This window comes from Antechinus flavipes, chromosome 3 (assembly GCF_016432865.1).
Source record: "Antechinus flavipes isolate AdamAnt ecotype Samford, QLD, Australia chromosome 3, AdamAnt_v2, whole genome shotgun sequence".
Classification (NCBI taxonomy): Eukaryota; Metazoa; Chordata; class Mammalia; order Dasyuromorphia; family Dasyuridae; genus Antechinus; species Antechinus flavipes.
In genome coordinates, this window is record NC_067400.1 from 244,251,230 (window position 1) to 244,278,013 (window position 26,784).

At 32.5% G+C, this 26,784-nt stretch overlaps 1 protein-coding gene across 1 annotated transcript in view; it reads left to right on the forward strand.

The window, feature by feature from the left end:
- HSF2BP (heat shock transcription factor 2 binding protein) overlaps positions 1 to 26,784 on the forward strand; it is an 86,450-nt gene that overhangs the window by 11,859 nt on the left and 47,807 nt on the right. Inside the window, exons 2-3 of the mRNA XM_051984800.1 lie at positions 641 to 788; positions 14,195 to 14,298. Coding sequence (XP_051840760.1) covers positions 641 to 788; positions 14,195 to 14,298 — 252 coding nt within the window. The remainder of the gene's footprint in view (positions 1 to 640; positions 789 to 14,194; positions 14,299 to 26,784) is intronic.

Consider the following 26,784-nt stretch of genomic DNA (forward strand, 5'->3'; position numbering starts at 1 on the left):
TTCTGATTGCTATTGTATGGGTCCCTGTTTCCTCTACATTGGTATTGTCTCATTTTTAATTGCTGGACCTTCTATTGGTGTTTGCTGTGCCCAGAAAATTGCAAATACTAAGCTCACTAATAGCCTCATGATACACAATGCTTCAAAGCCTCTCCTAGGCTTTCAGTGGTAACTTGGATAAGTACATATAAATTTTGTGAACCACCAGAATAAGCAGATTAATCACCTTCTTTGTAAAGGTTTGTTGCTCTTCTATCTCCCATGTCTGTTTGATGGGGCTTCTGATCCAGGAGTCTGGATTGTTCATGCTCTGCCTAGGGCTTTCCAAGATCTTCTAGTTTCTCCTTTTTGGGGACTTCGAATTGGAACATTCTGAGGCTGTGGGAGTTGGGAGTCTTTCACTGCTATGTTTGCCTTATCTGACTTATATGCTCTGCTTTTTAGTGCCAGCAGACTTCTAAATGTTCATTTATGCTAATACAGGGTGGTACTTACTTATAGTTTATTTCTTAATCATTATTCAAATTGATGTTCTTTTGTTTTATCTTTTCTTGAGTATTATATACATTGGATTAATACTGTTCTGCTCTTATTCACCCTGACACTTTAATTAGAAATTCCCTACTTTATCTTTTAATAGGTAGATCCTAAGGAAGAATTTGTTCAAGTCAGAAAGAGAGACTTAGAACGGTTAACAACAGAAGTGATGCAGTTACGAGACTTTTTACCCAAAATACTGAATGGGGAGATTTTGGAGAACTTCCAGAGGTTGGATGTTGTAGAAACAAGTAAGTCCCATCTTACAGAAGTGGCAGTGATATATTAAAAATTTAATTATATTACTTCATGCATGGAAATATAAAGAAATTAGTGTTTTATTGACAAACCCTGATAGAGTAGAACTCCTAAGTTATAATCTATTTCGCACTTCCAATTATTATGTTACCTTATATATTTTTCTTAAAATTATATTTGGCTTTGTTAATTTCCTCAAGTATGAATTTGATGTATGAAGCATAAAACATGGAGATGTGTGCTTGCCAAAATATTCCCCACTCTAATAGAGAAAGTGCTTATTATGTGTCAGGCATTCTGCTTAATACTGGGCATACAAAAACAGACAGAAGCCAGTCTCTGCTCTCAAGAAGCTCATAATTTAAAAGGGGTGATATCAAGCAAATAAAATGTACAAACAAGATGAATAGGAAATAATTAAAAGAAGGAAGGCACTAGAATTAAGAGGACATGGAAAATGTTTTTTATAGAAATTGAATTTTAGTTAGGACTTGAAAGAAATTAGGGAAGGCAGTAGGCAGATGTCAGGAGGGAGAGCATTCCAGATATGAGAGACAAATTACCCCATCTGAGACATGGATTATCAAGGGTGTTGTTTGAGAAAGAGCAAGATCAGTGTTGCTGGATCAAAGAAAAGGTAGCAAGGTATAAGGTGTAAGAAGACTGGCAAGGTGGGATGGGCATGGAGAGCTTTGCTATGAAAGTTTTTGCATGCCAAAGGATTTTCTATTTGATCTGAGAGGCAATAGGGAACCAAGGAATTTAAGGAATGAGGAAGGGAGAGAGTATGTGTGACATGATTGTTTTGGGCTATAGGGAAACACTTTAGTTGATAGAGTGAGTATGATAGAGTATGGATGATAGAGTAGAGTGAGGAGAGATTTGAGGCAGAAGATCCATTAGCAGGCTATTCCAGTAGTCCAGACACATACTACAATGATAGCAGTTTTGGAGAAGAGAAGGTAGTATGTTGCATTTAAGGGATATTGCAGAGGTCATAGCAACATTAACATATTGGATAGAGAAGGGATGAAAGATAGTAAGGAATCAAGGACAACAGCTCCTTAGGTTGTGAGCTTGAAGAACTGGGAAAATAGTGAAGTTCTGTGGATGGAAAATTGGGAAGGGCAGTTTGGGGGAAAGATAGTGAGTTTGGTTTTGGACGTGTTAAATTTAAGATGTCTATTAAACCTCCATTTTTTTTCTTTTTCTTTTTTTTTTTTTTTCTCTTGTTTCTTTCTTTCTTTTTTATTATAGCTTTTTATTTACAAGATATAGGCATAGGTACTTTTTCAGCATTGACAGTTGAAAATCCTTTTGTTCCAACTTTTTCCCTCCTTCCCCCCACCCCTTCCCCCAGATGGCAGGTTGACCAATACATATTAAATATGTTAAAGTATAAGTTAAATACAATATATGTATATATGTCCAAATAGTTACTTTGCTGTATAAAAAGAGTCGGACTTTGAAATAATGTACAATTAGCCTGTGAAGAAAATAAAAAATGCAGGCGGACAAAAATAGAGGGATTGGGAATTCTATGTAGTGGTTCATATTCCAGAGTTCTTTTCCTAGGTATTGTTGGTTTGGATCATTACTGCTTTATTGGAACTGATTTGGTTCATCTCATTGTTGAAGAGGGCCACGGCCATCAGAATTGATCATCATATAGTATTTAAACCTCCATTTTTAAAAGGCAGTTGGAGAAATAAAACTGGAGGTTGGTGCCAGAGAAATTAGGACAAGATAGGTAGATTTCAGAATTGTCTCTGGAGTGATTATAATTAAATCTATGAGAACTGCTGAAATCACTAAGTGAAATAGTACAGAAGAAAAGTTTTTTGATCTAGATCTAGGGGTTTTGATCTAGATAAGGATCTAGCAAAAGGAGACTGAGAATGGTTAGATAGGTAAGAAGACACCTAGGAGAGAGTGGTGTCCTGAAAAGTTAGAGAGAAGGATATTAAGGAGGAGAGAGTGATCTAGTGTCAAAGGCTGCAGAGAAAACAAGAACAATGAGAGTTGAGAAAAGGCCATTTAAAAGATCATTGGTAATTTTGAAGAAAGAAGTTTCAGTGGAATGATGAAGTCAGACTGGATTATAAGGAGTTCAAAAGATAGTGAAAGGAGAGGAAAGTGGAAGCAACTATTGTATATGACCTTTTTTGAAGAGTTTAGCTGCAGAGAGCATAAGAGAAATAGGATGATAGCAGGGATGGTGAGGTTTTTTTTTTTTTACCTAAAACTTTTTTAATTGAAGCTTTTTATTTTCAAAACATAAGCAAGGATAATTTTTTCAACATTGACCCTTGCAAAACCTTGTGTTTCAATTCCCCACCCCCCCACCTCACCTTGCTGCTACCCTTTCCCCTAGAGGGCAGGTAATTAAGCTGAAGTTTTTTTTTTGAGCATGGGGGAGAAATGGGCTTGTTTGTAGGCAGTAAGGAGGAAGCCTACTTTCCTACACTAGAAAGAAAAGGAGGACAAATGATAGAGTGGGAATGACAAAGGGAGCATTTAAAAATATATTTCATTAAATATTTCCTAATTACATTGAAAACTTTTTTTAAACATTCATTTTTAGAAATTTTGGGTACCAAATTCTCTTTCCCTCATTTTATTCCCCCACTCCTTGAGAAGGCAAGCAATATCAGTTATATGTATGAAGTTTTGTAAAACATAATTCCATGTTATCCATGCTGTAAAAGAAAACAACCTTTTCCCCATGTAAGAAAAATAAAGAAAATGAAAAAAATTGTGCTTCAGTTCTTTTTATTGAATCCTTTTGTTTTCAAAACATATGCAAAGATAGTTTTTCAACATTGGCTCTTGTAAAACCTTGTATTCCAATTTTTCACTCTCTTCCCCCTCCCCTCTTCCCCTAAATGACAAGTAAACCAATAAATATTAAACATGTAAATCCAATATAGTATGCTTCAATTTTCACTCATACTCCATCAGTTTCTTTCTGGAAGTGGATAACATTTTTTATCATGCATCCTTTGAAATGGTCTTGGATCATTGTCTTGATCAGAGTAGCTTAATCTTTCACAGTTGAACAGTATTACAATATTGCTGCTATGTACAATGTTTTCCTGATTCTGCTCACTTTACTTTGTGTCAGTTCTTATGGGTCTTCCTGAATTTTTCTGGAACCATCCTGCTTATCATTTCTTATAGCATAACAGTATTCTAGCACAATCATACACCACAATTTGTTTAGCCATCCCCTAGTTTATAGGCTTAGAAGGGGAAATCTTTTGTAGGAGAAAGGGTGGTTTGGGCTCACTTGACAAGGTGGTGGGCCATGATAAAGAGTAAGCCTACTTCCTTGTGTATGATAGGAGTGAAGGAGGAGTGAATGATATGAAAATGAGGAAGAGGGGGCTCATGGTCAGTGGCCCCCATTTTCTGTAAAATTTAAGGTTCTTAGCTGAGAAAGGAGGAAGGGAAGTCATGAGAGGTATGAAGAAAAATGAAAAGCTTTGAAAGAGCTATTGTGTTGAGTGTGACAGTGAGTTGATGAGGCAGATGTAGAAGGATTTCCTAATGGCACTATTGAAATTTTATAACACAAATTTGTAGTAGACTCTGTTGGAGCTATTGTTTGATTTTCTCCATGTTTTTTGAGTAGCACAGATATAGGAATAAAGGCAGCAGATGGTTGGAGTGAGTGATATAAAGCTGAGTGATGCTTGGCAGAGTGCATTTGGTGATGTGATAAAAGGGCTCAAGGGATAAAGGAACTCAAGAAAAGACAGTGTAGAGCTGAACTTGTCCATCAAGAGATCAAAAGAGGAGAAAGGAAGATAATTAAGAGAGAGGGATTGGAGATGGTGGTGTGGACAAAGAATAGGGTTTGATAAGGGAAAGCAGAGGAAGAGGTTGAAGGTCAAAAGATTTCAAGGGATTTTAGAATTCTTCAAGATGGAGATAGCACATTTTTAGGTGATAGCAAGTTCAAAGGTATGACTTTCTTTGGGCATGGTTGAGTTATGGTAGAAGAACAGAACATAGAAAATGAGTTGGTTGAAAAACTTGAGTGGTCAATGTGTTTTAGAGGGTTATTGAGCGTGTTGAAGTCCCCTAATATGAGGTAAGGAATTGGAGAGGAGAGAAAAATTGTGAACCATGTACTTCATATAGTACTTCATTTTTTCTTCCTGACAGCCCTGTGGGGTAGCTGCTATTATTTATCCCTATTTTATGGATGAGAAAATTGAGACAGGCAAGTTTAAGTGATTTGCTCATGTCCCAAAGCCAGGTGTTTGAGACTGGCTTTGAACTCATGTCTTCCGGAGTTCTAGATTCAGTTCTCTATTATACCAGATAAAAAAATTTAAGAATTGAGGTTGTGGGTTGCATATCTGTTCTGATCATGTATTGATTAGTATTGTATGACTAAAATTTTATGTCTAATAAATTACTTTCTGGTTTTATTTCAGGTCTTGTATGTTAGGGTAGACTTGGGCTCTTTTGTGTAGGCTTCAGTTTTTCTTACTCATTTATGTCTTGAGTTTATTGTGTTTGATTGCTTTTCTTTCAGTGATGCATTTATCTATTTTACTATTTTTGAAATGATTACCAAGTAGTTTCGATAAATCACTGCTTTATAGTACAGTTTAAATGGAGAATGCAATTCTTACTTTTCCTGTTTTCTTTAAAAATTAATTACTTGATAATCCTTGGGATTTGGGCTTCCAAATAAATTTTGTGATTAATTTTGACTTTCTATATGGCTTGATTGGTATAGGAATACATATTTAAATTAATTTTGCATTCATGTTATTTTTATTATGTTAGTGCTGTCAACAATAAATAATATTTCTCCAATAATTTAAATATTTCCATATTTCTGTAAAGAATATTTTCATAGTATATTTATATGAGACCCTAGAATATCAAAGCAGATTGACTTCTACATTATGCATTTTGTAATTATTATGAATGGTATTTTTCTTTTGATCATTTTCTTCTGGTTTTTGTTAGTAATAAATTCTACTCATATTTGTTGATTTATATTATATTATACTACTCTAAATTAATCACTTGTCTTGTTTAATTTCTTAACTAATGCTCTGAGGAGTTTTAAATGAACCATTATACAGTCTGCAAATAGTAATAATTTTGTTTCATTTTTGTCACTTTTTATATTTTTATTTCTTTCTCTTATATTATTGCTATAGTTATAGAACTGTCATTTAGTAATGAAGAGAGAGACACCTTTAATTTATCCCTGTTCTCACTAGAAAAGCTTTTAGTATTTTTCTATTTCAGGTGAAGAAAATCCCTTTCAGTCTTAGTATGCTTTGTAGGATTTCTAACATAAGTGAATGCTGTATTTAAAATTTTTTTTTCTGAGCCTATTATAATCATGTGGTTTTAAAAAATCATTTTCCTAATACTTGAATTTTTGTATCAGTGGTACAGTCTTTTGTAGTTTTATAGTATAATAATATAATTTATTTGAGCCAGCTAAATGATTAGAGTACTGGATATGGATTCAGGAAGACATGAATTCAAATTCAGCCTCAGAGACATACTAGCTGTGTGAACCTGGGAAAGTCACTTTGTTTATTTCAGTTTTCTCATCTGTAAAATGAGAAGGAAAAGACAAATTATTTCAGTGGCTTTGCCAAGAAAATCCCAAATGGGGTCCACAAAGAATCAGATATGACTGAACAACAAAAAGTATAGGAATTAGTTTTTAAAAAATGTGTTATATTCACTTGTAATAGCTATTTAGACTACTGCTTTATTTTAAAGTTTAAAGATGCAGAATGTGTACTTTGAAGTGAGACTACACATCTGTCCCACTTACCATATGATCAGACGTTGGTAATTTCAAATTTATGGAACAGTCAAGAATGAGGAAGTAAACTAAAAATATTTTATCTAAAATAAAACATAGATGCCACAAAACACATGATGCACTTTTTTTTTTTTTCAAGCATATATTCAAGACTTGCTTAAGGCAAAAGTCTGGGAGGTTCTCATACCATAGTATTAATTGCTTAATTCCTCCTTTTCCTGCTTCCTTAACTCTAGACTTTTCATGTTCCTTTTGCTATCCAGAGCTGATTTCTGAAAATAACATTTTTTTTTGAAATAACCTTTTGATGACATCTAATTATATCATATTTCCAAAGTATCTTTCTTCTTTATTCTTGGAACATGAAAACTCCCGTTCTGAGTTCATTCAGTGAATTGTAGTCAGCAAGAATGGAGTTCAAATGCTGCCCTAGACACTAAATGAATTTATTTTTCTGAGCAAGTTGGTTAACTTCTCTCAGCCTCAGTTTCCTCAACTATAAAATAAATGTTAAGATAATAGTATCTATTTCAAAGAGATGTTGTGAACCTCAGAAGAAATAATACATGTAAGGCACTTTGCAATCTTTGACAACTATACAAAACTATCTTCGATATTTCAGCTGTGGTTTATTTCAGCTGCTTGTTAGGCCAATTTCCTATGTAATCTCATTGGGATACAAAGGATTATAATCATCTTCACTCAATATACTCCAAAATTTATTTATATTTTAAATAAAATAAAACCAAATCTCTTAATTGGTTGAATGTTAGTGATTCCCTTTATCCTTTACAAGAGATAAAGTTAAAATTTCTTTTTTTTTTTTTTTGCTTCTGCTCCAGTTTGTCTCAAACATCTCTATTAATTTCTGAGTCTGTTTCTCCATAGCTGGGACAAAATTCTGGAATAGATGACTAGCTAATACTCTCTTGCCTCTTAAGGAAATAGTAAGAGTCCCAACAGCCCCGAAGGGGAGGCCACTTATCCAAGTATGACAATGATGAAGTGACAGATTTTAGGCAGTATGGATGACTGCTCATTGTGTGTTTTATTTACTTTTACATGAGTTATTAAGGACTGTCCTTTATTCCATCAGGAAGGTTATCAAACAAATGCATTGGACAGCAGAGTAAAATTGCATTCTTCTTGAGCTATAGAAGGCAATAAAAGCAATATATTCAAGTCACTGCACAGTTTACCCTCTTTCAAGGTGAAGTAGGTACTAGAAAGTAAAATGTCCAGTCACTCATCAAGACCAAACAGAAAATTATTCACTTTATACCATTTAATACTGAACACCATTAATGCAAACACCATTAACTCTTAAACATGAAAAATAAACTAAATGAGAAAGCAAAATCAAAAGTAATCAACCTAACATTACCAAATAGAAGGCAAAGTAAGGAATAATCAAAACAAAACAGTCCATACATAAACCTAGGCCACATTCTCTAGTCAATGTATATAGCATTTGGGACATGGACTAGGCATATTTACAGAATCCTAGCAGTGAAATACATGAAGAGAGAGCCCATGTTTTAGGAGGCAACTTGAAATTCTGGACACTATAGGTCTGGTTGTATATCTTTTCAGATAACAATCAGTACCACAGGTCTTCTGCTGGACAGAACTGTGCGTCTCTTCTGAGGCTCTCTTCTCTGCTGCTAGATTCTGGTGGCCTTCCAAAGCAGTGGTGCACTCTTTTAGCTGCAGCATCTTTAATCCTGGGATTTTAAGAATTCCGAAACTCTGTTCTTTGACTGTGCCTTGAGGCAACATTAAACTCTTTCAATAAAAAGAAGTTCCTTTAACCTTTGAGGAGTTTTTTTCTTCTTGAGCTATAGAAGGCAATAAAAGCAATGTATTCAAGTCACTGCACAGTTTACCCTCTTTCAAGCTGAAGTAAGTACTAGAAAGCAAGATGTCCTTTCTCCAACTACCTCTTCATACAATATAGGATATAGCTAATGATACAGTGGATTAATAATTGGGTCTGAAGTCAGGAAAAGTCAGGAAGATTGGAAACCAAATTTGGCCTTCACACTTAATAGCTAGCTGTGTGACCCTGGACAAGTCATTTAACCTCTTTTACTATTTTCTCAACTGTAAAATTGGGATAATAATAGAATTTGCTTTACAGGGTTGTTTCAAGAATCAAATAAGTTAACATTTATAAAAGCGCATAATATAATGTTTGAAACACAGTAGGTACTTTATAAATCTTTATTCTCTTTCTTTCCTTTCTTCAATCAGTTCCCAAGATCAAAGCTTGCCTTGAGTCAGATGACTTTCTGTATCAATTGCAAAGCCCCTCTGTCTATAGTTTCAGCTATGCTTATCCATATAGTTTAATATTACAGATGTATAAGAAACATTTGTATACATCAATATATTATTGGATTCTGTTTTCTAATTTAGTTTGTTTTCCTCTTCTAATTTAGGGTAGACTTCTTCCTGATTATAGTCATGATTATCATTGTTAATTGATTATTACTTCACATTTTGTCCTCTTGTACATTTTTCCTCCTTTGGTTTCCACTCCCCTATCTATAAATATGAAGATAATTAAAGAAAAGTAGTTTGCTTGATATTTGTGATCTATAGATGAAGTGGTCTTCATTTTCCCCTTTCTTCTTCCAGTAGCTTCATGCTTGATATTTGTTATCTATAGATGAAGTGGTCTTCATTTTCCCCTTTCTTCTTCCAGTAGCTTCACCCTTGATCCCAAGCAAAATTAGAGGCAGAAACAAAATCTGCTATGCTTCTATTGAAAAAAAAAAAAGTCACACAGCTCGGAAGTGTTAAGTATCTGAGGCCAAACTTGAACTCAAGTCCTCCTGACTTCATGGCTGGTGCTTTATTCACTGCGCTACCTAGCTGCCCCCTCAATTCTGATTTTTAAGGAGTTATTTTTTTAGTATTATTTTGTGCCTCTTTTACCAAACTGTTCATTCTCTTCATATTTTTTTGCATTGCTCTCAGTTTGCAACTTTTCATCTGTACATCATTTTTGATTTTTAAAATATTTTGTTCTTTTTTAAGAAACTTCTTTCTTTAGCTTTTCTAGGAATTTTGGTGTTTTGTGTCCAATTTACCTTTTTCTTTGAGATGGTTTGTAGATGTTTCAAGTCACTGTTTCCTTCTGAGTTTTTGTCTTGATTTTTCCCATTATCATAGTAGCTTTTATGGGTTCTCTCTCTCCCCGCCTCTCTTTCCCTCTCCCTCATTTCCCCAATCTATTTCTTGACTTTGAACTTTATGTTAAAGTTGGACCCTTCTCCCCTCTGGGGAGTGGGAGTGTGTCTGGCCTCTATCTTTTATGAGATTTTGTTACTTTTATATTCAGTGGATAACTTTAAGTTTTTAATGCTTCCAAATTCAGGAAGAGAACTGGTTATTGCCCTTCTGGTCTGTACTCTTGGTTCTTACACAGGTAGGGCCCCTCCTAAGTATTTCTCTCCACATTAGAATTATGACTTAGAACTGCATAAGGGGCAACAGACCTGCCAAATGATACTAGATCTTATGCTCATTGCTTGTAGAAGGGTCCCCTGGGATTTCTCTCTGACAAGATCTTCAGGTACCTTACTGTGCTTCGCTATTCCTGCTACTGCTGCTTCTCCACTTCAGTGTGCATAGATTTTTCTTTCGGTTTTCTTAAGCTGCCTTGGGCTGGAAAAACGACTTACCTACTCAGCATTTGTTTTGATACACTTTTTAAAGTTGATGTAGAAAAGTGAATTGGTAGAGATCATCATAAATTATGACTTTACTCTGCCATCTTGGCTCTTTCTCAGGCAACACAGTTAATGAATCAATATTCTACCTAATCTTCATGTCCAGATAACATACCATTTAAATACTATGCTAGTTGCATAGACTAGAGAAATAGCAAAAGTATAATTATAACAACTAGTATTTATATAATTCTTACATGACAATTATTACCTCATTTGATCTTTACAGTAACCCCTGGAGATAGATACTATTATTATCCTCGTTTTACAGATGAACTGAGACATTTAACGGAAGTTAAATGACTTCAAACAAAACCGATGCAGCCAAGATTAAAAGGAAAACAGAAAGCTGGGAAATAATTTTTAATAGCAAGTATCTCTGATAAAGGCCTTGTTTTTTAAATATATGGAGAACTGAGTCCAATATGTAAGAATACAAGTCATTTTCCCAATTGATAAGTGGTCAAAGGATATGAACAGGCAGTTTGTAAATGAAGAAATGAAAAACTCTGGAAAATGCTCTAAATTACTGGTTAAAAAAATGCAAATTAAAACAACTCTGAGGTACTATCTCACACCTATCAGATTGGCTTATATGACAGAAAAGGAAAATGACAAATGTTTAGAGAGGATGGGAAAATTTGGACACAAATGCAATGTTGATGGAGTTGTGAACTGATTCAACTATTCCGGAGAGTAATATGCCCAAAGGTCTATCAAAGTATATATATCTTTTGATTCTGCAATACCAATATTAGATCTGTATCTCAAAGAAATCATAACAAAGGGAAAGGAACCTACATGTGCAAAAATGTTTTTATCAGCCCTTTTTGTGGTGACAAAGAATTGAAAATTGAGGGGATGCCCATCATTTGGGGAATGGCTGAATAAATTATGGTCTATGAAAGTAATGGAATGTTATTGTGGTTATTGAACAGGTTGTGGTATATGAATGTAATAGGATACTGTTATACTTTGGGAAATTATGAGTAGATAGATTTAACAAAAACTTTGAAAGACTTATATGAACTGATGCTGAGTGAAATGAGCAGAACCAGGAGCACATTCTACATAGTAACAGTAACATTATGCATTGATCAACTATAGTTGGTTTATCTTTTCTCAACAAGACAGTGATATAAGACAATTCTAAAAGATGATAGAAAATGCTATCCATATCTGGAGAAAGAACTGATGGAATGTGAATATAGAACAAAACATACAATTTTCACTTTTGTTGTTTTTTTAAAATTATTTTTCCCATTTGTTCTGTTTCTTCTTTTACAGTATGACTAATTTGGAAATATGTTTTACATGATTGCATATATATATAACTCATATAAGATTTCTTGAGGAGAAGGAGGAGAGGGAAGAAGGGAGAAAAATTTGGAACTCAGAATCTTTCAAAAATGAATGTTGAAAATAGTGTTTATGTGTAATTAGAAAAAATAAGATACTATTGAGTTTTTTAAAAAGAAGTTAAATGACTTGCCCAGGGTTATAAAGTTAATAAAGTTTTGATGCTGGATTGAACTCAGGTCTTCTCGACACCAGGGTTAGCACTCTGTCTGCTGTATCACCTACCTACCACCCCATAGTAATAGGGGGGCTGAAGGTATCCCTTTCAGATAAGGTAAATTTAACTGAAAGGCTAAAAAAAGTGACTAGAACTTCAGAAAAAAAAAGATATGATAGATCTTATGACTCTTGAATGGAAATAGAAAGGAATTTACAAATACTCAGCTGTGCATGATACCTTTACATAGTTATAGTTGGCACTTTTTACCAAATATTACTATATATATGAGCATAAAGACCTCACCTAAAATTCAAAAAAAGCAAAAATACTAAACATTTCCTTTATTGATTGTCATGTGACAAAAGTTACATTCAATATAGAATCTTTGAAGAAAGACTTAAAATTAACTGGAGACCAAAAACCTTACTTATAAATAATAAATAGGTTAAAGAAACAGAAAATTTCATTACAAAAATAGATATAATAAGACAATATATTAAAATAGCTGGGATGCAACCAAAGCAATTCTTTAACATAAAATTTCTATCTTTAAATGCTTTTTTTTTAACAAAAGGGAGAAGGAACAAATTAATAATTTGAGCACAAAACTAAAAATACTAAAATAACAAAAAAGCAAAAAATAAGATGGAATTTTTTTAAAATAAGAGGTTAATAAAATTGAAACAAAAAAATCTTTAACAAGGTAAATTAAGTTTTTTTAATTAAATAGATTAATATCATTAAAAATAGAAGGAAATCAGATTATATCAAAAATGAAAAACATAATAGTTCAAGAGGAAATAAAGAAAACTATCAGAAATTTTTGTCTACTTACATTATTAAGTAAAATGACAGGAAATGGATGAACACTACAAAAATACAAAGTATCCAGATTAACAAAGATTATTTTGTTTTAAACTGATTATTTAAATAACCCCTTTTCAGAAAAAGAAATAAAGCAATCCATAAATGAACCCCCAAAGGGAAAAAAAAACTCAGGACTAAATGAATATGGAAGTATATTCTATCAAATATTAAAGCAACTAATTCTAATATCATACAAACTATTTGTAATTATGCATTTTAACTGGATATTCCTTAGGTATTTTAAGCTCAACACATACAATACTAATCTCTTTATTTTTTTCCTCCTTTCTTCTGAACCACCCTCTACTATTGAAGGTACTTCTCTCAGTCACTCAGATTTATAATCTAGATGTCATATTCTATTCCTTACTCTCCTGTCATCCAATTATTTGCTAATTCCTTTTTCTCTTCAGATCCTGCTATCACTCTGGTATAGACACTTATTATCTCATCCTTGGACTATTGTAATAGTTTTTAATTTGGTCTTCCCATGACAAGTCTCTCCTCACTTGATTTTGTCTTTCATTCAACTGTCAAATTGATCATGTATTTCAGATCTGACCAGGATACCTCTTATATCCTTCATTTAATCAATTCTGGTTTCCTGTTATCTTCAGAATCAAATGGAAAAATTCTCTTTTAAAGCCTTTCATAACCTACCCCTTTCTACTTTCGAAATTTTCTTGTACCTTATTCCCACATTAGACTGTAAGCTCTTTGAGAACAGAGACTCTTTCCCTTCCTTCTTTGTATTTCTAGTGATTAGCAAGGTACTAGCACTTAGATGCTTAATTAATACTTGTTTGCTGATAATAGGAGAGAAGGAATTTGCAAATATTCTTCCGTTTTGATAAGTGTATTGCAACTCTTCTGTCATTTTCTCTGCTTAGGTCAACAAAGATTAAAAAACCAAAATTAATAACAATTTGGGATTAATTTAGAATTTGCAGGAGAATTTAAAGAATATTGTATAGGCAATCCATATTTTTAATCCTAATATATCTTAAAGATAACACTGTAAATTATTATAAGAAAAAATCTTGAATGTGTTATTACCTATATGCTACTTTTGCCATCTGTTATAAAATTAAGCAGAAACCATTGATTGAGAAAGTAAAGGTATATAAAATTTTGTCAGGCAAGATTGAATCATTGATATCCCAAACAAGGGCCAAAAAAGGCACTATCTGTTAATGACTTTTGTGGTTATATTTGCAACTGGCCACAAGGAGGAGGCATTATACAGATTAAAAAGTTTAAAAGAGCAGCTTCCCATTTGTTAAGCAAATAGAAAAAAAACAACAAATATTGGAAACAGGTATTTTAGAGAGTCTTAGTTTGATCCTGTTGTTTTTATAGAAAATCAAATATGGAATTTACTAACATAAGAGTCAAAAATTTGAATTCATATAGAAATTAACAGTTTGAAAAATCTTAAGAATAATTTTTCTTCCTTCTCACCAGGCCTGGAAAAGAAAGATCAGGAAGTAGAACAGATGAGAATGGATTGTGAACATTTTAAAGCCCGATTGGAAATAGCACAAGCAGATAGCATAAAAGAGAAGAAGGTATAGTAGTTATTAAAGAAAAAAAAAATTAACCCTTCAAGTTCATGTTTATGTTAAAGAAATAGTAGTATTTCAGTTTTGAATAAGAAATGAAAAAAATTGTTATTTATAGCTCTTAAATCTCATTAGATAGTATTTCTCAAGTTTTTTATTCTGAGTGAATTGGAAAATTATTGGACAGTGGGCTTTTATAGCTGAGCAATGCAGATATTCGTTTTATGCCTTTTAGTAGCTGCTTATTAATTTGATATAAAGACTTCAAAAACATTATAATAAAAATAATGAAATTAAAATTCAGTCCCATAGTGATTTATAACCAGATATAAAGACATATTTAATCTGAATTTTCATCTCTTTTTGGTGAGCTATTTATTGGTGAGAGGCAAAGAATGCATTTGAAAATTATTGGATGATAGATTTCTTTGACTAAGTGGATATTCACTTTATGTCTTTTAGTAGCTGACATACATGCATATGTACACATTATACTATACTATATATGCACACACATACATATTCAAAAACCTTGGACTTATATCCCAGGACTGGCTTGAGGTTAGAACTCCACTCTAGAGCTAAAAAGAACAAATGAAAACAACCAAAAATCCAGTTATATTTTTTTTAGGACCAGTGGGTAAAAGGGGAGGTATAAGGATGGCCCTTAGGCTTTCCCTTCCAATGCATGGTGTCACCTGCTATAATGTATGAGTCCTTCAGCTCTGGACAGAGAGAAAGAGACAGAGAGACAGGAATAGAGAGAAAGGGATTAGAGCAAGAGTAAAGGAGGGAGAAAGGGCAAGAGCAAAGGAGGGAGGGCAAGAGAGAATGAGAGAAAAGGAAAGAGGGAGAGAAGAGAAAAGGAAGAAAGAAAAAAAGAGAAGCTCCCAATCATATGGTAGGCTGAAGCAGAATATCCATACCAGCCCCCATCTTCTTGTCTCACAGAAACAAGTCCCTGGTATTCCCTGTATATAGGTTCCTCCATTTTAGGTGATCGCAGCATGTACCAATACCCATTATATTTATGTAAAAAAAAAAATACTTAAACTAATGTCTTTATGGCGTCCAGTTATTGTGATTATTTTTATATTTAAAGTTGCAAAATATGTTGAATTAGGAATTAGAGATCACTTTTACTTTGGTTAAGTCTGTGTTTCCTTTAAGAATAGAGTCTTGGGCAGATATCTGAGAGAAGAAATTAAGTTTGGGGAACATGGATAGAAACCAGTGATTAGGAATCAAATGAAATTGTAACAAATAATCACTCTGAGCTTATAGAGTCCAAAATATAAGTCAAGAGTTCAATTTAAAAGGTCAATAACTAGTAGAGGTAGATGGAGGAGCAACATATTGGAACAATTTATTTGATAATTTATTTGAAGATTATTATTCCTTATTCTCTGCTTTGTTTTGTCTAAGTGTACAAATTTGGGTTAACTTAAGGGTTTGCACTTGTGTTAGGAGATGGAAAATTCTAGGTTTCAAAGTACAGGAAAACTGCTGAAGCATCTTTGAAGCAGAATCATGTATTCTGACAGTGTACTACTAGTTTAAGTCTAAATATGGTTATTCATAATGTTGACTACTTAAAAGTTTGCCTGGAATTATGCAAACATATTTTAGTGGAGTTCTTATGTAAAATTATAGAATCATAGCTATTTCCAGGGCTTCAGTGTATCATGATTTTCAAGAGTATGTTTAGAAAGTTTGAGCCAAGACAACTCTGTCTTTTAGAAAAGATAGTATCTTTGTATTTTAATTTAATTGCACAATATGTTCTTTTAGTTTTAAAGCATAGATTTTTATATTATACAATAAGCACTAACTTCCAGAATATAGTTATTGTAGAAATGTATGAGAAGCTATGTTTACTTAAAACATATATCTCCACTATGTGGCAGAGCATTGCTATTGTTCCTTCCCTTCTCTGACTACTATTGTAAAAAAAGATCTTTGACCTAAATAAGAAGCTTTGTATGGCATGCCTGGGACATTGTAGTGTTTGTAATCTTTGTCACATTTTCTCTAATGACATGACATATTAAGTCTGTGACCTTTCATGTGTCATTCATTATACTTTACATTTTAAAATATAGATTATTTTGCTCTTAAGAAAAGAAAAGGAATTAATTATTGATAAATTAATTCTGAAACTTCCATAGTGGCAGCAGTTTTTAAAAAAACAAAAGCACCATCCAATTAAAATTACTACAAAATGTAAAAAATACTTGGGAGTTTATCTTCCAAGACACGCACAAAACTATGTAAATATAGTTACAAGAAATTTTTTATAGAAAAAAAACCAGATCTAAATAATTGGAACAATATTAACTTTTCATGATAGAACCAGTCAATATAATAAGAACAATAATGCTACCTAACTTTATTTACTTATTTAAGTGGTATCAATTAACTTACCAAAGGATTACTTTATTAAACTAGAAAAATAATAAAGAAATTCATATGAAGGAAAAACAGGTCAAGAATCTCAAAAGAAATAATAAAAAGAAATAGGAACAAAAGGGGGATCAGCAGTTGCCAGATCTCAAACTTTACTACAAATTAGTAATTATTAAAAGATCAAATATGTAACATATAGAAGAAAATGGGAAACAGTGATGTGCTGTGAATGAATACAATTACTCTGCAAAACCTTTTAGAATTACACACAAAAAGTTTCTAAACAGTACATGTCCTTTGACCCAACTATACAGCTGCTAGACCTATGGTGAAAAGATACCCCAAAAAAGAAGAAAAGGTCATTTATATATAAAAACAATTATAGCAGCTCTTTTTATTGTGGCAAAAATATGGAAACTAAGATAATATATCTTGAGGAATGATTGCATAAATTGTGATATATGAATGTGATATACTGAAGTAATATGTTTAAAGAAACTCCTTGTTTGGAAAAACATAGAAGACCTAAGAACTGATGAAATTCAATTAAGCAGAGTCAGAAGAATAATTTATATTATAACATCAACATTGTAATAGTGAACAGTTTTTGAAGACTTTGACAAACTGATGAAGAATGAAATGAGAAGATCCAGAAGTCCAATTTATAAAATAACAATATTGTAAAAACAAATTTGAGAACAGATGAACACTGAACATTCTTGATTCCAAAGGACCAATGATGAAACATGCTATCCATGACAGAGAGGTGCTATTTTTAGGGTTTAAAAAGACATAAACATATTTGTATGGATCCATGAGAGAATTTGCTTTGTTTGACTCTGAGTTTTTGTTCCAAGAAATTTGTTTTTTCCCCCCTTTTTTTCCAGCTGAAGTAGGAGTTAAACAGAGAGTAAATAGATTTATATTTATATTAATCTTTAAAAAATAGTGAAGTGGACAGGTGTTCCAAATATGAAATGTTGTATGTATTATCAGATAAATTCACTAGTACTATTAGCTTTACTTAACTATTTTATTTTGTTACAAGGTATTTCTCACAAAATGGGAATAATGTGTGTTTGTATTGTAAAATAAAAAAAATCAATAAAACTTAAAAAAACTCACCATCTGTCAAAATTCATGTTCTTAATGGTTAAATATAATGAATAGAACCCTACTGTTTTATTGTTAGATGAGCACAAACAGGATTATCTGTCTAAGGAAAAAGAAATGTGCCATAATCAAAGAGTAATGTAGGCAGAAATTAGGCATGGACCCACACTTAACATCGTATACCAAGATAAGATCAAAATGGGTCCATGATCTAGGCATAAAGAACGAGATTATAAATAAATTAGAGGAACATAAGGTAGTTTATCTCTCAGACTTGTGGAGGAGAAAGAAATTTGTGACTAAAGATGAACTAGAGACTATTACTGATCACAAAATAGAAAAATTTGATTATATCAAATTAAAAAGCCTTTGTACAAACAAAACTAATGCAAACAAGATTAGAAGGGAAGCAACAAACTGGGAAAACATCTTCACAGTTAAAGGTTCTGATAAAGGCCTCATTTCCAAAATATATAGAGAATTGACTCAAATTTATAAGAAATCAAGCCATTCTCCAATTGATAAATGGTCAAAGGATATGAACAGACAATTTTCAGATGATGAAATTGAAACTATTACCACTCATATGAAAGAGTGTTCCAAATCACTATTGATCAGAGAAATGCAAATTAAGGCAACTCTGAGATACCACTACACACCTGTCAGATTAGCTAAAATGACAGGAAAAAATAATGATGAATGTTGGCGGGGATGCGGGAAAACTGGGACACTGATGCATTGTTGGTGGAGTTGTGAACAAATCCAACCATTCTGGAGAGCAATCTGGAATTATGCCCCCAAAATTTCAAATTGTGCATACCCTTTGATCCAGCAGTGCTACTACTGGGCTTGTGGTATATGAATGCTATGGAATATTATTGTTATGTAAGAAATGACCAGCAGGATGAATACAGAGAGGACTGGCGAGACTTGAAATGAGCAGAACCAGGAGATCATTATACACTTCAACAACGATACTGTAATTGATAAATGATGGACAGAAGCAGCTACACCCAAAGAAAGAACACTGGGAAATGAATGTAAATTATTTGCATTTTTGTTTTTCTTCCTGGGTTATTTTTACCTTCTGAATCCAATTCTCCCTGTGCAACAAGAGAACTGTTTGGTTCTGCAAACATATATTGTATCTAGGATATACTGCAACATATTTAACATATCTAGGACTACTTGCCATTTAGGGGAGGGTGTGGAGGGAGAGAGGGGAAAAATTGGAACAGAAGTGAGTGCAAGGGAGAATGTTGTAAAAAAATTACCCTGGCATGGGCTCTGTCAATAAAAAGTTATTATAAAAAAAGAAGTAATGTAGTTCCCAATTGACTGTTCTGTTTTGAGCTAATAAGTAGAAACCATTAAAGGGATAATTTTGATACACCCAAAAGCTGACAGATTTAAAAAAAAAAATCTAGACAATTTGTTCTCAAAATATGACTGTGTAATGTTAAGGTATTCATAACAATCTCCTTAAAAAACTATCTTTTTCATCTAAAATAGACTAAAATTTCAGAATGTTGTGCCACAAAAGATTGTCTTCACTAAGTGGAAAAATGGTTTCATAATTGCTAAATTTCTACTGAGTAGACACCATGAATTGATGTATTTTTTCTGATATTTTGACAATGAAAAATAGTTCATTTGAACATTTTGTGTCTGTTCATACTTACTTTATTTTAGGCCAATTAAATGATGTAATTTTTATTCTTAAAGTTGACTAGTCATCAATGATGTCTGTTTGTTTGGATGACACATTAACTGTATTTGTATGTGTTATGAGAGCTCAAATGGAATGTGAAAAAAGAAATAGTGAAATATTTTAAGCACATTGCTATGAATATTTTTTGAACCTTATCCTAGTAGTTTACTTCAAGTAAACAGAATGGTTTCTATCATTTTCTTATTTATTTTAATGTTAGACTTATGTCTTTGTGGGGAAAATTTTTTATCAAGACCTGGGGTGAAGGCTTTTAAGTTACGGTCAAACACAAGGTGGGCATGCAGAACAGAAACAATATCTGTTGTAAATTTAATCCAACATTTTATGAACTTAAACAAGAGTACACCGAAACAACTTATCTTTCTGAAGCTAAAATAAAAGCCAAGAAAAAGTCTAATCCATGAAATAAATTTATTCAAGTTCATCTTTGCCCTTCATCTATTGTACCTTATATGCTGGATGGTGGTAAATTAAGGCTGTTTAATTGCCAGATTTCAGCTTTTTTTATTGCAGTAACAGGTTTGGAGAATTCCCATAACTCTGATCATGACAAGTGACCCAAAATATTTTCAATTAATTTAAAAAAATGAGTGATTTTTTGTTTTTTTTTTGTTTTTAGATAACTCACATTTTACAATGCAATTCTTTTTTTCCTTTAAAAAAGTTTTAGGATTAGTTCTATCTTATCCAGGCTAGAGTGCAGGGACTAATCACGGCTCCCTTATTGATTGGGATTGAATCTTTGACCTTCTTCCTTTTTGTTTTTAATAGGTTTGTTCCTCTTTAGACAACATGCTGGCTCCTTATTTCTGGGAGCATATCACATTAATGCTGAATTTATTTTAGATATTGCATCAACAAACTCCAATGCAGCTCAGAATTCCCTTGCTTAAGACCTACTCCCCAGTAGCTGACATAGACAAATGCCACCAAAGCCTGCTCACACCTATCCTGTATATCAAGTTGGTCACTTAGGACTTTGTCACTGGGATTTTGTTAGAAAATCTGACATATCCTTTAGCTTCTAGATATCAAGTGACTTGTTTTCCCATCATTTCAAAGCATACAGGGTTGCAGCCTGTTCAGACATTTAAAAAAAAAAATGGAGAAAGAAAAACAAAAAGGCAAAGAAACAGAGGCCTGGATTCACAGGCCATATGTTGGGTTAGGTGAGGCAGCTCAAGATGGAGGCCATTTCAACCTCTCTTACTGCTATTCTCAGATTTGTAGTAGCTTTGGTTAAGAAAGAACCAAGTTCCTTTTCCCACCCATTGAGAACCAATAATAATTTGTCCTTTTTGGTTACTACCAAAGAAGGAAAAAAGGGCCATATCATCCAGTCATTGACTTTTGTACATATTCTCATTTCTAGCTCAGCAGCCAGTCTAAAGAGTATTCTTCATCACATGTTAGGAGAACAGGAAACAATCACAATACCAGGGTACTCTCTAACTTGGGGAGTAGGGCCCTTTCATTATATGTGATTTGGAAGCACGGTCCTCAGTTTGTTCCTACTACCAGGCAGAACAAATTCTGATTGCTCTGAGAATAATAGGTTTGCATGACACATAAAAATATTTAATTAGTGTTAGATAAAGACAATTTAAAATCCTTGGTGTACACTTAGTGTATACGCTTATCAATGGAGTCCTTGTCATATGAGGATATGCCCTTTAGCATCCTGGTTATCTTCCAGTGTACATTCTTAAGTTTATCAATACCATTTTAAAACATTGGCATTCAGAATTTACTTCAAATAAAATCTGAAATAATGAATATAATGAAAGCAGAGTTCAGTGAGATTATCATCCCCCTATAACCAAAAGCCATGCCCCTCTTAATGCAACTCAAGGTGTCATTAGTGTTTTTTTTGGCTGTTATATCACATTGATGACATGAATTGAATTTGTAATTCCTTAAAACAAGATCTATTTTTGGAATACTTATTATCTATCCAGGCTTCTTCCTCCATCTGAATAAATTTAATTTTTTGACATCCAGATAAACTCTTCATTCCTTAATTAATGGATGTCTCTTCAATTTTCAATCCTTTACCACTACTAAAAGAGCTGCTATAAATATTTTTGTACATCTAGGTTCTTTTCCTTCATTATTCATCCATTTATTTATTTACTTCTTTCTCTTTTCCTCTCTCCTTTCCTCCTTCCTTTTCTGTCTCTTTTTTCATCTCTTTAGTATATGGATCTAATACTGGAATTATTTGGTCAAAGGATATGCATAATTTTATAGCACTTTGGCATACTTCCAAATTATGCTCTATAGAATGGTTGAATCAGTAAACAACTTCACCAACAATACATTAATTTCTCTACATCTTCTACAACATTTGTCCTTTTCCTTTTCTTTCATAGAATTATTAGCCAATTTGATAGATATGGGGTGATAGGTCAGAATTGTTTTAATTTATATTCCTCTAATCAATAGTGATTTAGAGTATTTTTTATATCACTATAAATAGTTTCAGTTTCTTCTGAAAACTGCCTGTTTTATATCTTTTGATCATCATTACACATTTCTGATAATTCTTTGAGAAAATAAAATATAATTGGGTCAAGTGTCTTTAATTAATCAAAATACGAATAGATGTTTATGTATTGTTTTCTTATTTGGCCTATGAAGTAGCAATATATCAATTCAGTTTTAGTAATTGTTGTTCTTTCATTTCAAGTGCAAATGTTATTCTTTTCAAAGAAACAAAATGAAAATCGAGTATCTTTACCATATTTCTGTTGTTAGGAAACATCATCTCATTCACACCAGAAAAAAATCTTATTCCATCCTTGATCCTTCCATTTTTCCCAATATAAGTAAAAATTGTCCTTAGCTTTCTTTTAGTTTATTTTGAGTTTTGGTATTCCTAACTGTTTTTCATACTTGTGCCATTCTCATATTCATAATTTAAAAAACTGTTTAAATCTTTTTTTACATGGAATAAATATCTTCCTGTTTCCTTCTCCATCTCATATAACAATTTTTTCCTAAGTAAAAAAGAAAAAAGAAGAAAAAAAAAAAGAAAAATGATGAATGTAGGACGTCCTAAAAGTGTTAGCCACTGTTAAGCTTATTAAAACATACTTGTGGATCGTTCACCTCTAGTAAGGAGTAGGGGGAAGTGTCTTTTCAAATTTCTTCTTTGGAACCAAATATGTTCTTTGTAATTTTGCACCATTTATTTTAAATCGTCTTGTGGTTGTTACCTTTTCATTGATGTAATCCTTGTGCATATATTTTTCTTGGTATAAGAAATTTGGTAGCCTCTTCACCCTACTAAAAGAAGAAGCCAGATGGAAGCTCAAATCCCTAGAGTTATTCTGCCAAAATAAATCTAGCCTTAATGACCAAAGTCCTTATTACTGGCAGGGAGTATGAATAACAACTAATTGCCAGTTCCTCAAATTTTAAAGATAAAATTTATTTAAGAAAAATCTGTGATCCTATCTATCAAGGCAAATGCAGATTTTATATATATTTGAATATAACCATAATATGCTCTTTATAAAATAAAGATGGACACTACTGATTAGAGATATTAATTAATGCCAATATAATAAAAATGACTATTAATGAGTTAATTCTTTTATTCAGTGCCTTATCAATCAAATAAATTGAACTAGTGAAAATAATCACAAAATTCATCAAAAATAACAAAATCCAATAATCTTAAGGGAAATGATGAAAAAAATGTAAGAAGGAATGAGGCCTAGTAGTATATCTCAAACTATACTACAAAACCGTAATTGACAAAATTCTTTAGAACTGATTGAAATATATAAAATTTGATCATTAAATCTAAAAGTATGTTAGATCTATAAGACTCATAATTAATGGAATGTGCTAGCATAGAGCTATATAAACCCAAGGATTACAACTATTGTCTTAAATACTTACTATTAAAAAAACACCCCAAAAAACTCCTGGTAAATAGAAAACAGTTTAGTAGAAATTAAATTTAGAATAATGTCTCATTCCATCTACTATAATGAGCTGCAAATGTATATAACAAATAATAAATACACAAGGATTAAAATATATTTAACAAGGAGTAACTAGATAGTGCAGTGAATAGAATGCCGACCTTGAAGTCAGGAGGATCTGAGTTCAAATGTGACCTCAGACACTTAATACTTTCTAGCTGTGTGATTCTGGGCAAGTCACTTAACCCCAATTGCCTCAGCAATGTGTGTGTATATATATATATATATATACATATATAAAAAACAGCTATAGAGAGAGAAGAGTTCTTGCCCAGACAAGATTTAGCGAGGATCATAGGAGATAAAACACAATTGTGATAACACAAATTGGAAGAATTTTTGCATAAACAAAACAATCACAATTAGAATTAGAATGCAAAGAGTTAATTGGAACCCTATCCTCCCCCCCCCCCCCCCAGTAGTTAACATTAAAAACATATGCCTTTAATAAAGGTTTGATGTTCAAGAGATACTGGAATGGTTACAAAAAATAGAAGAATAAGAATCATTTCATTGTAGATAAGTGTCAAAGAAATACAAACAGGTAGTTCTTAAAGAAGGAAAAATAAGCTATCAACCATCACACATAAATATATTCTAAATAATAAATATTAAGACAAATGTTTATCAAAAAACTTTTGAGATTCTACTTCACATCCTTAAGATCGACAAAGAAGAACAAAAAAAGATAAATTGCAATTGTTGTAGGGAATATGGTCAGATAGGACACTCAAGTTTTATTTGTGGATTGTGAATTAATATTGCCAGTCTGCAAAACAATTTGGATTTATTTCTCACATTTAAACTTCATATCTGTTGACTCAGCAGTTTCACTGTTAGATACATATCCCATAGAGACCAAAATAAAAGGGAAAGATCCTATAGGCCCCAAAGTATTTATAGCAACATTTTTGTTGTAACAAAAAAATTGGAAACAAAATTGGTACACACTAATTGGAGAATGGCTGAGTAAATTACGAATGCAACAAAATATTATACTTTAAGAAGTGATAAATACATTTTGACAAGCTTAAGAATACTTTTATGAATTGGTTCAGAATAAAGCAAAGCAGCACCAGAATAACAATTGGTAAAAAATTATGATATTATAGAGGGAAAACAACTTTGAAGTGCTTAAGATCTCTGATTAATTCAATGATTGGTTGTGACTTCAGAAGGCATGCTGTTCATTTTTTTGTGAAGAGATGATGATGTGAAGATTCAGAATGAGATATGTATTTTCAGACATGGCTGGTTGTGGTTACTTTGCTTTACTATATTTTATATTTATTATGGTATGTGTGTGTGTGTGTTGAGGGAAAGAGAATTATAAAGGGAAGGGAGCAGATATAGCAATAAAAAAAGGAAAAAGGAAAGTGTATCAAAACATTTTTTAAAATGCAGAGAAGACTAAAAGTTCAAAAGGGAATATGTATAATCAGAACATTGTTATAACTACCTTGTTAAATTTGGTATATACTTTAAGAAACTGACCTGCAAGAGAGAGAGATTCATAATTTGTTATTCTTTTCTCTCCTATTTATGTGGATGTTTATGTTTGTTAATTTTTATTAAGTCCATAATAATAAAAATAATAAAGAAGAGAGACATTTAAAACCCGATCCCTTTTTACCATTCCAACTGTATTACATTTTACTTTCCTTCTTGCATAGTTTGTTCTGCTGATCTGGTCTTCTTTCTATATCTTGAAACTCTTGTATCACTTTGTCTCTAAGATTTTGTACATGCTGTCCCCTGTGGTTAGAATTCACTTCCTCTTGTCTTCCACTTCTTGGAATTTCTAGTCTACTTTTAGAGTATCCTCTGTAAGATTCTTTTCTTGGTTCTCCTAACTCATAGTTGCTAGTATTCTTTGTCCTCCTTTTGTATATGTTCTATATTGTCTCCCTTCCTTCAGGTCAGAAACTTTCATTTTATCTGTTTTATTTGCCTAGTCTCTAACACATTGTTTGGCCTATTGTATATACGTAATAAAGCCTTTTCAATTAATTGTGCCATTGGAATTATCACAATTAAAATGCTATATGAAGATAGAGGAATGATGTAAAGATGAATTTTAGAGAAGTGGATAGCTATAAAGAGAATACATGTTGAAGTAGTTTTTTTTTTTTTTTTAATATCAAGGAATCGTTATTTATTTATTTATTTTTTGGTATCTCAGTGAGAGGGCAGAAGTTCATGGATGCTATTGTTACCCTTCTCCAAAAAAAGTAATTGATAAGGCAATTACTGATGCATACCCATATTTTCTCACTTTTATAAAATTTTATGAGAACCCTCTCTATATGTGAAAGATGTCTTTAATGCTGTTATGCAGAGGAGACAAGCAGGCATTTCTACCACAGATCATTTTTTCAATAATTAAAAATGGACTGAAATATATAGAGAATATAACATTCTATTGTGCTTGTTCTTTGCTGGTTAGTTAGGCTTTACTGACTTTATCTAGCATATGGTAGGCCAGAAATGAGACAATAACTTTGCTGCTGGGCTTATCTTTTCCTGCCCACTTATTTATATGGGAGGATGGAAGAGACGTGGAGTTGAAAAACTGGGGAACCCAGGGTCCAAAAGCTGTTTGGTCTTTATTCAGCAAATAGCTTTTACAAGGGTAATGATGAGGAATAGTCTGGGCTTCAGAAGTTAAAATCAGGAGGTTTGCTCACCATAAATGAAGTCTCCAGAGAGGCTAATGGCTATTTTGTCCTAAGAAAAGATAGATTTGAGACTGGACACTAACTCTTTAGCTAAGAGTATCCTTTTTCCTTTTTTGTTTTTAAAGAGCTTGTTGCCTAGGACTGATAATTTCTAGAGTTTAGAGGTCTCATAACCAAGACTAGTAAGGAAATGAATCAGGTTAGTTTGTAAATACTATTAGTCTGTAAATAAGAGACTTTTTTCCCCCCAGGACTTCTGCTTATCAATAGTTGAAGTGACTTTTTCTAAGAATTATAAAGAAAAGAAAGATAAAGATAAAAATCTAAAATATAAAGATATAAAAAATTTTTTGGCTTTTGGTTAAAATATCCAAGCAGAAGTAGCTCTAGATTGTCTTCAGCTGAAGCCAAAAGCCAGAAGCAGACAAAAGCTCTACATTCATGTAGTCTTAGTGGAGCTAGACCTGGCAGTGATAAATGAAGACTGTGGTTAAGCAAAGCAGTTTCTTCAGTCGAATGTGTCTAAGAGAGCAGTTTCCAGTGGACCAACATCTAATGGAGTTTACAT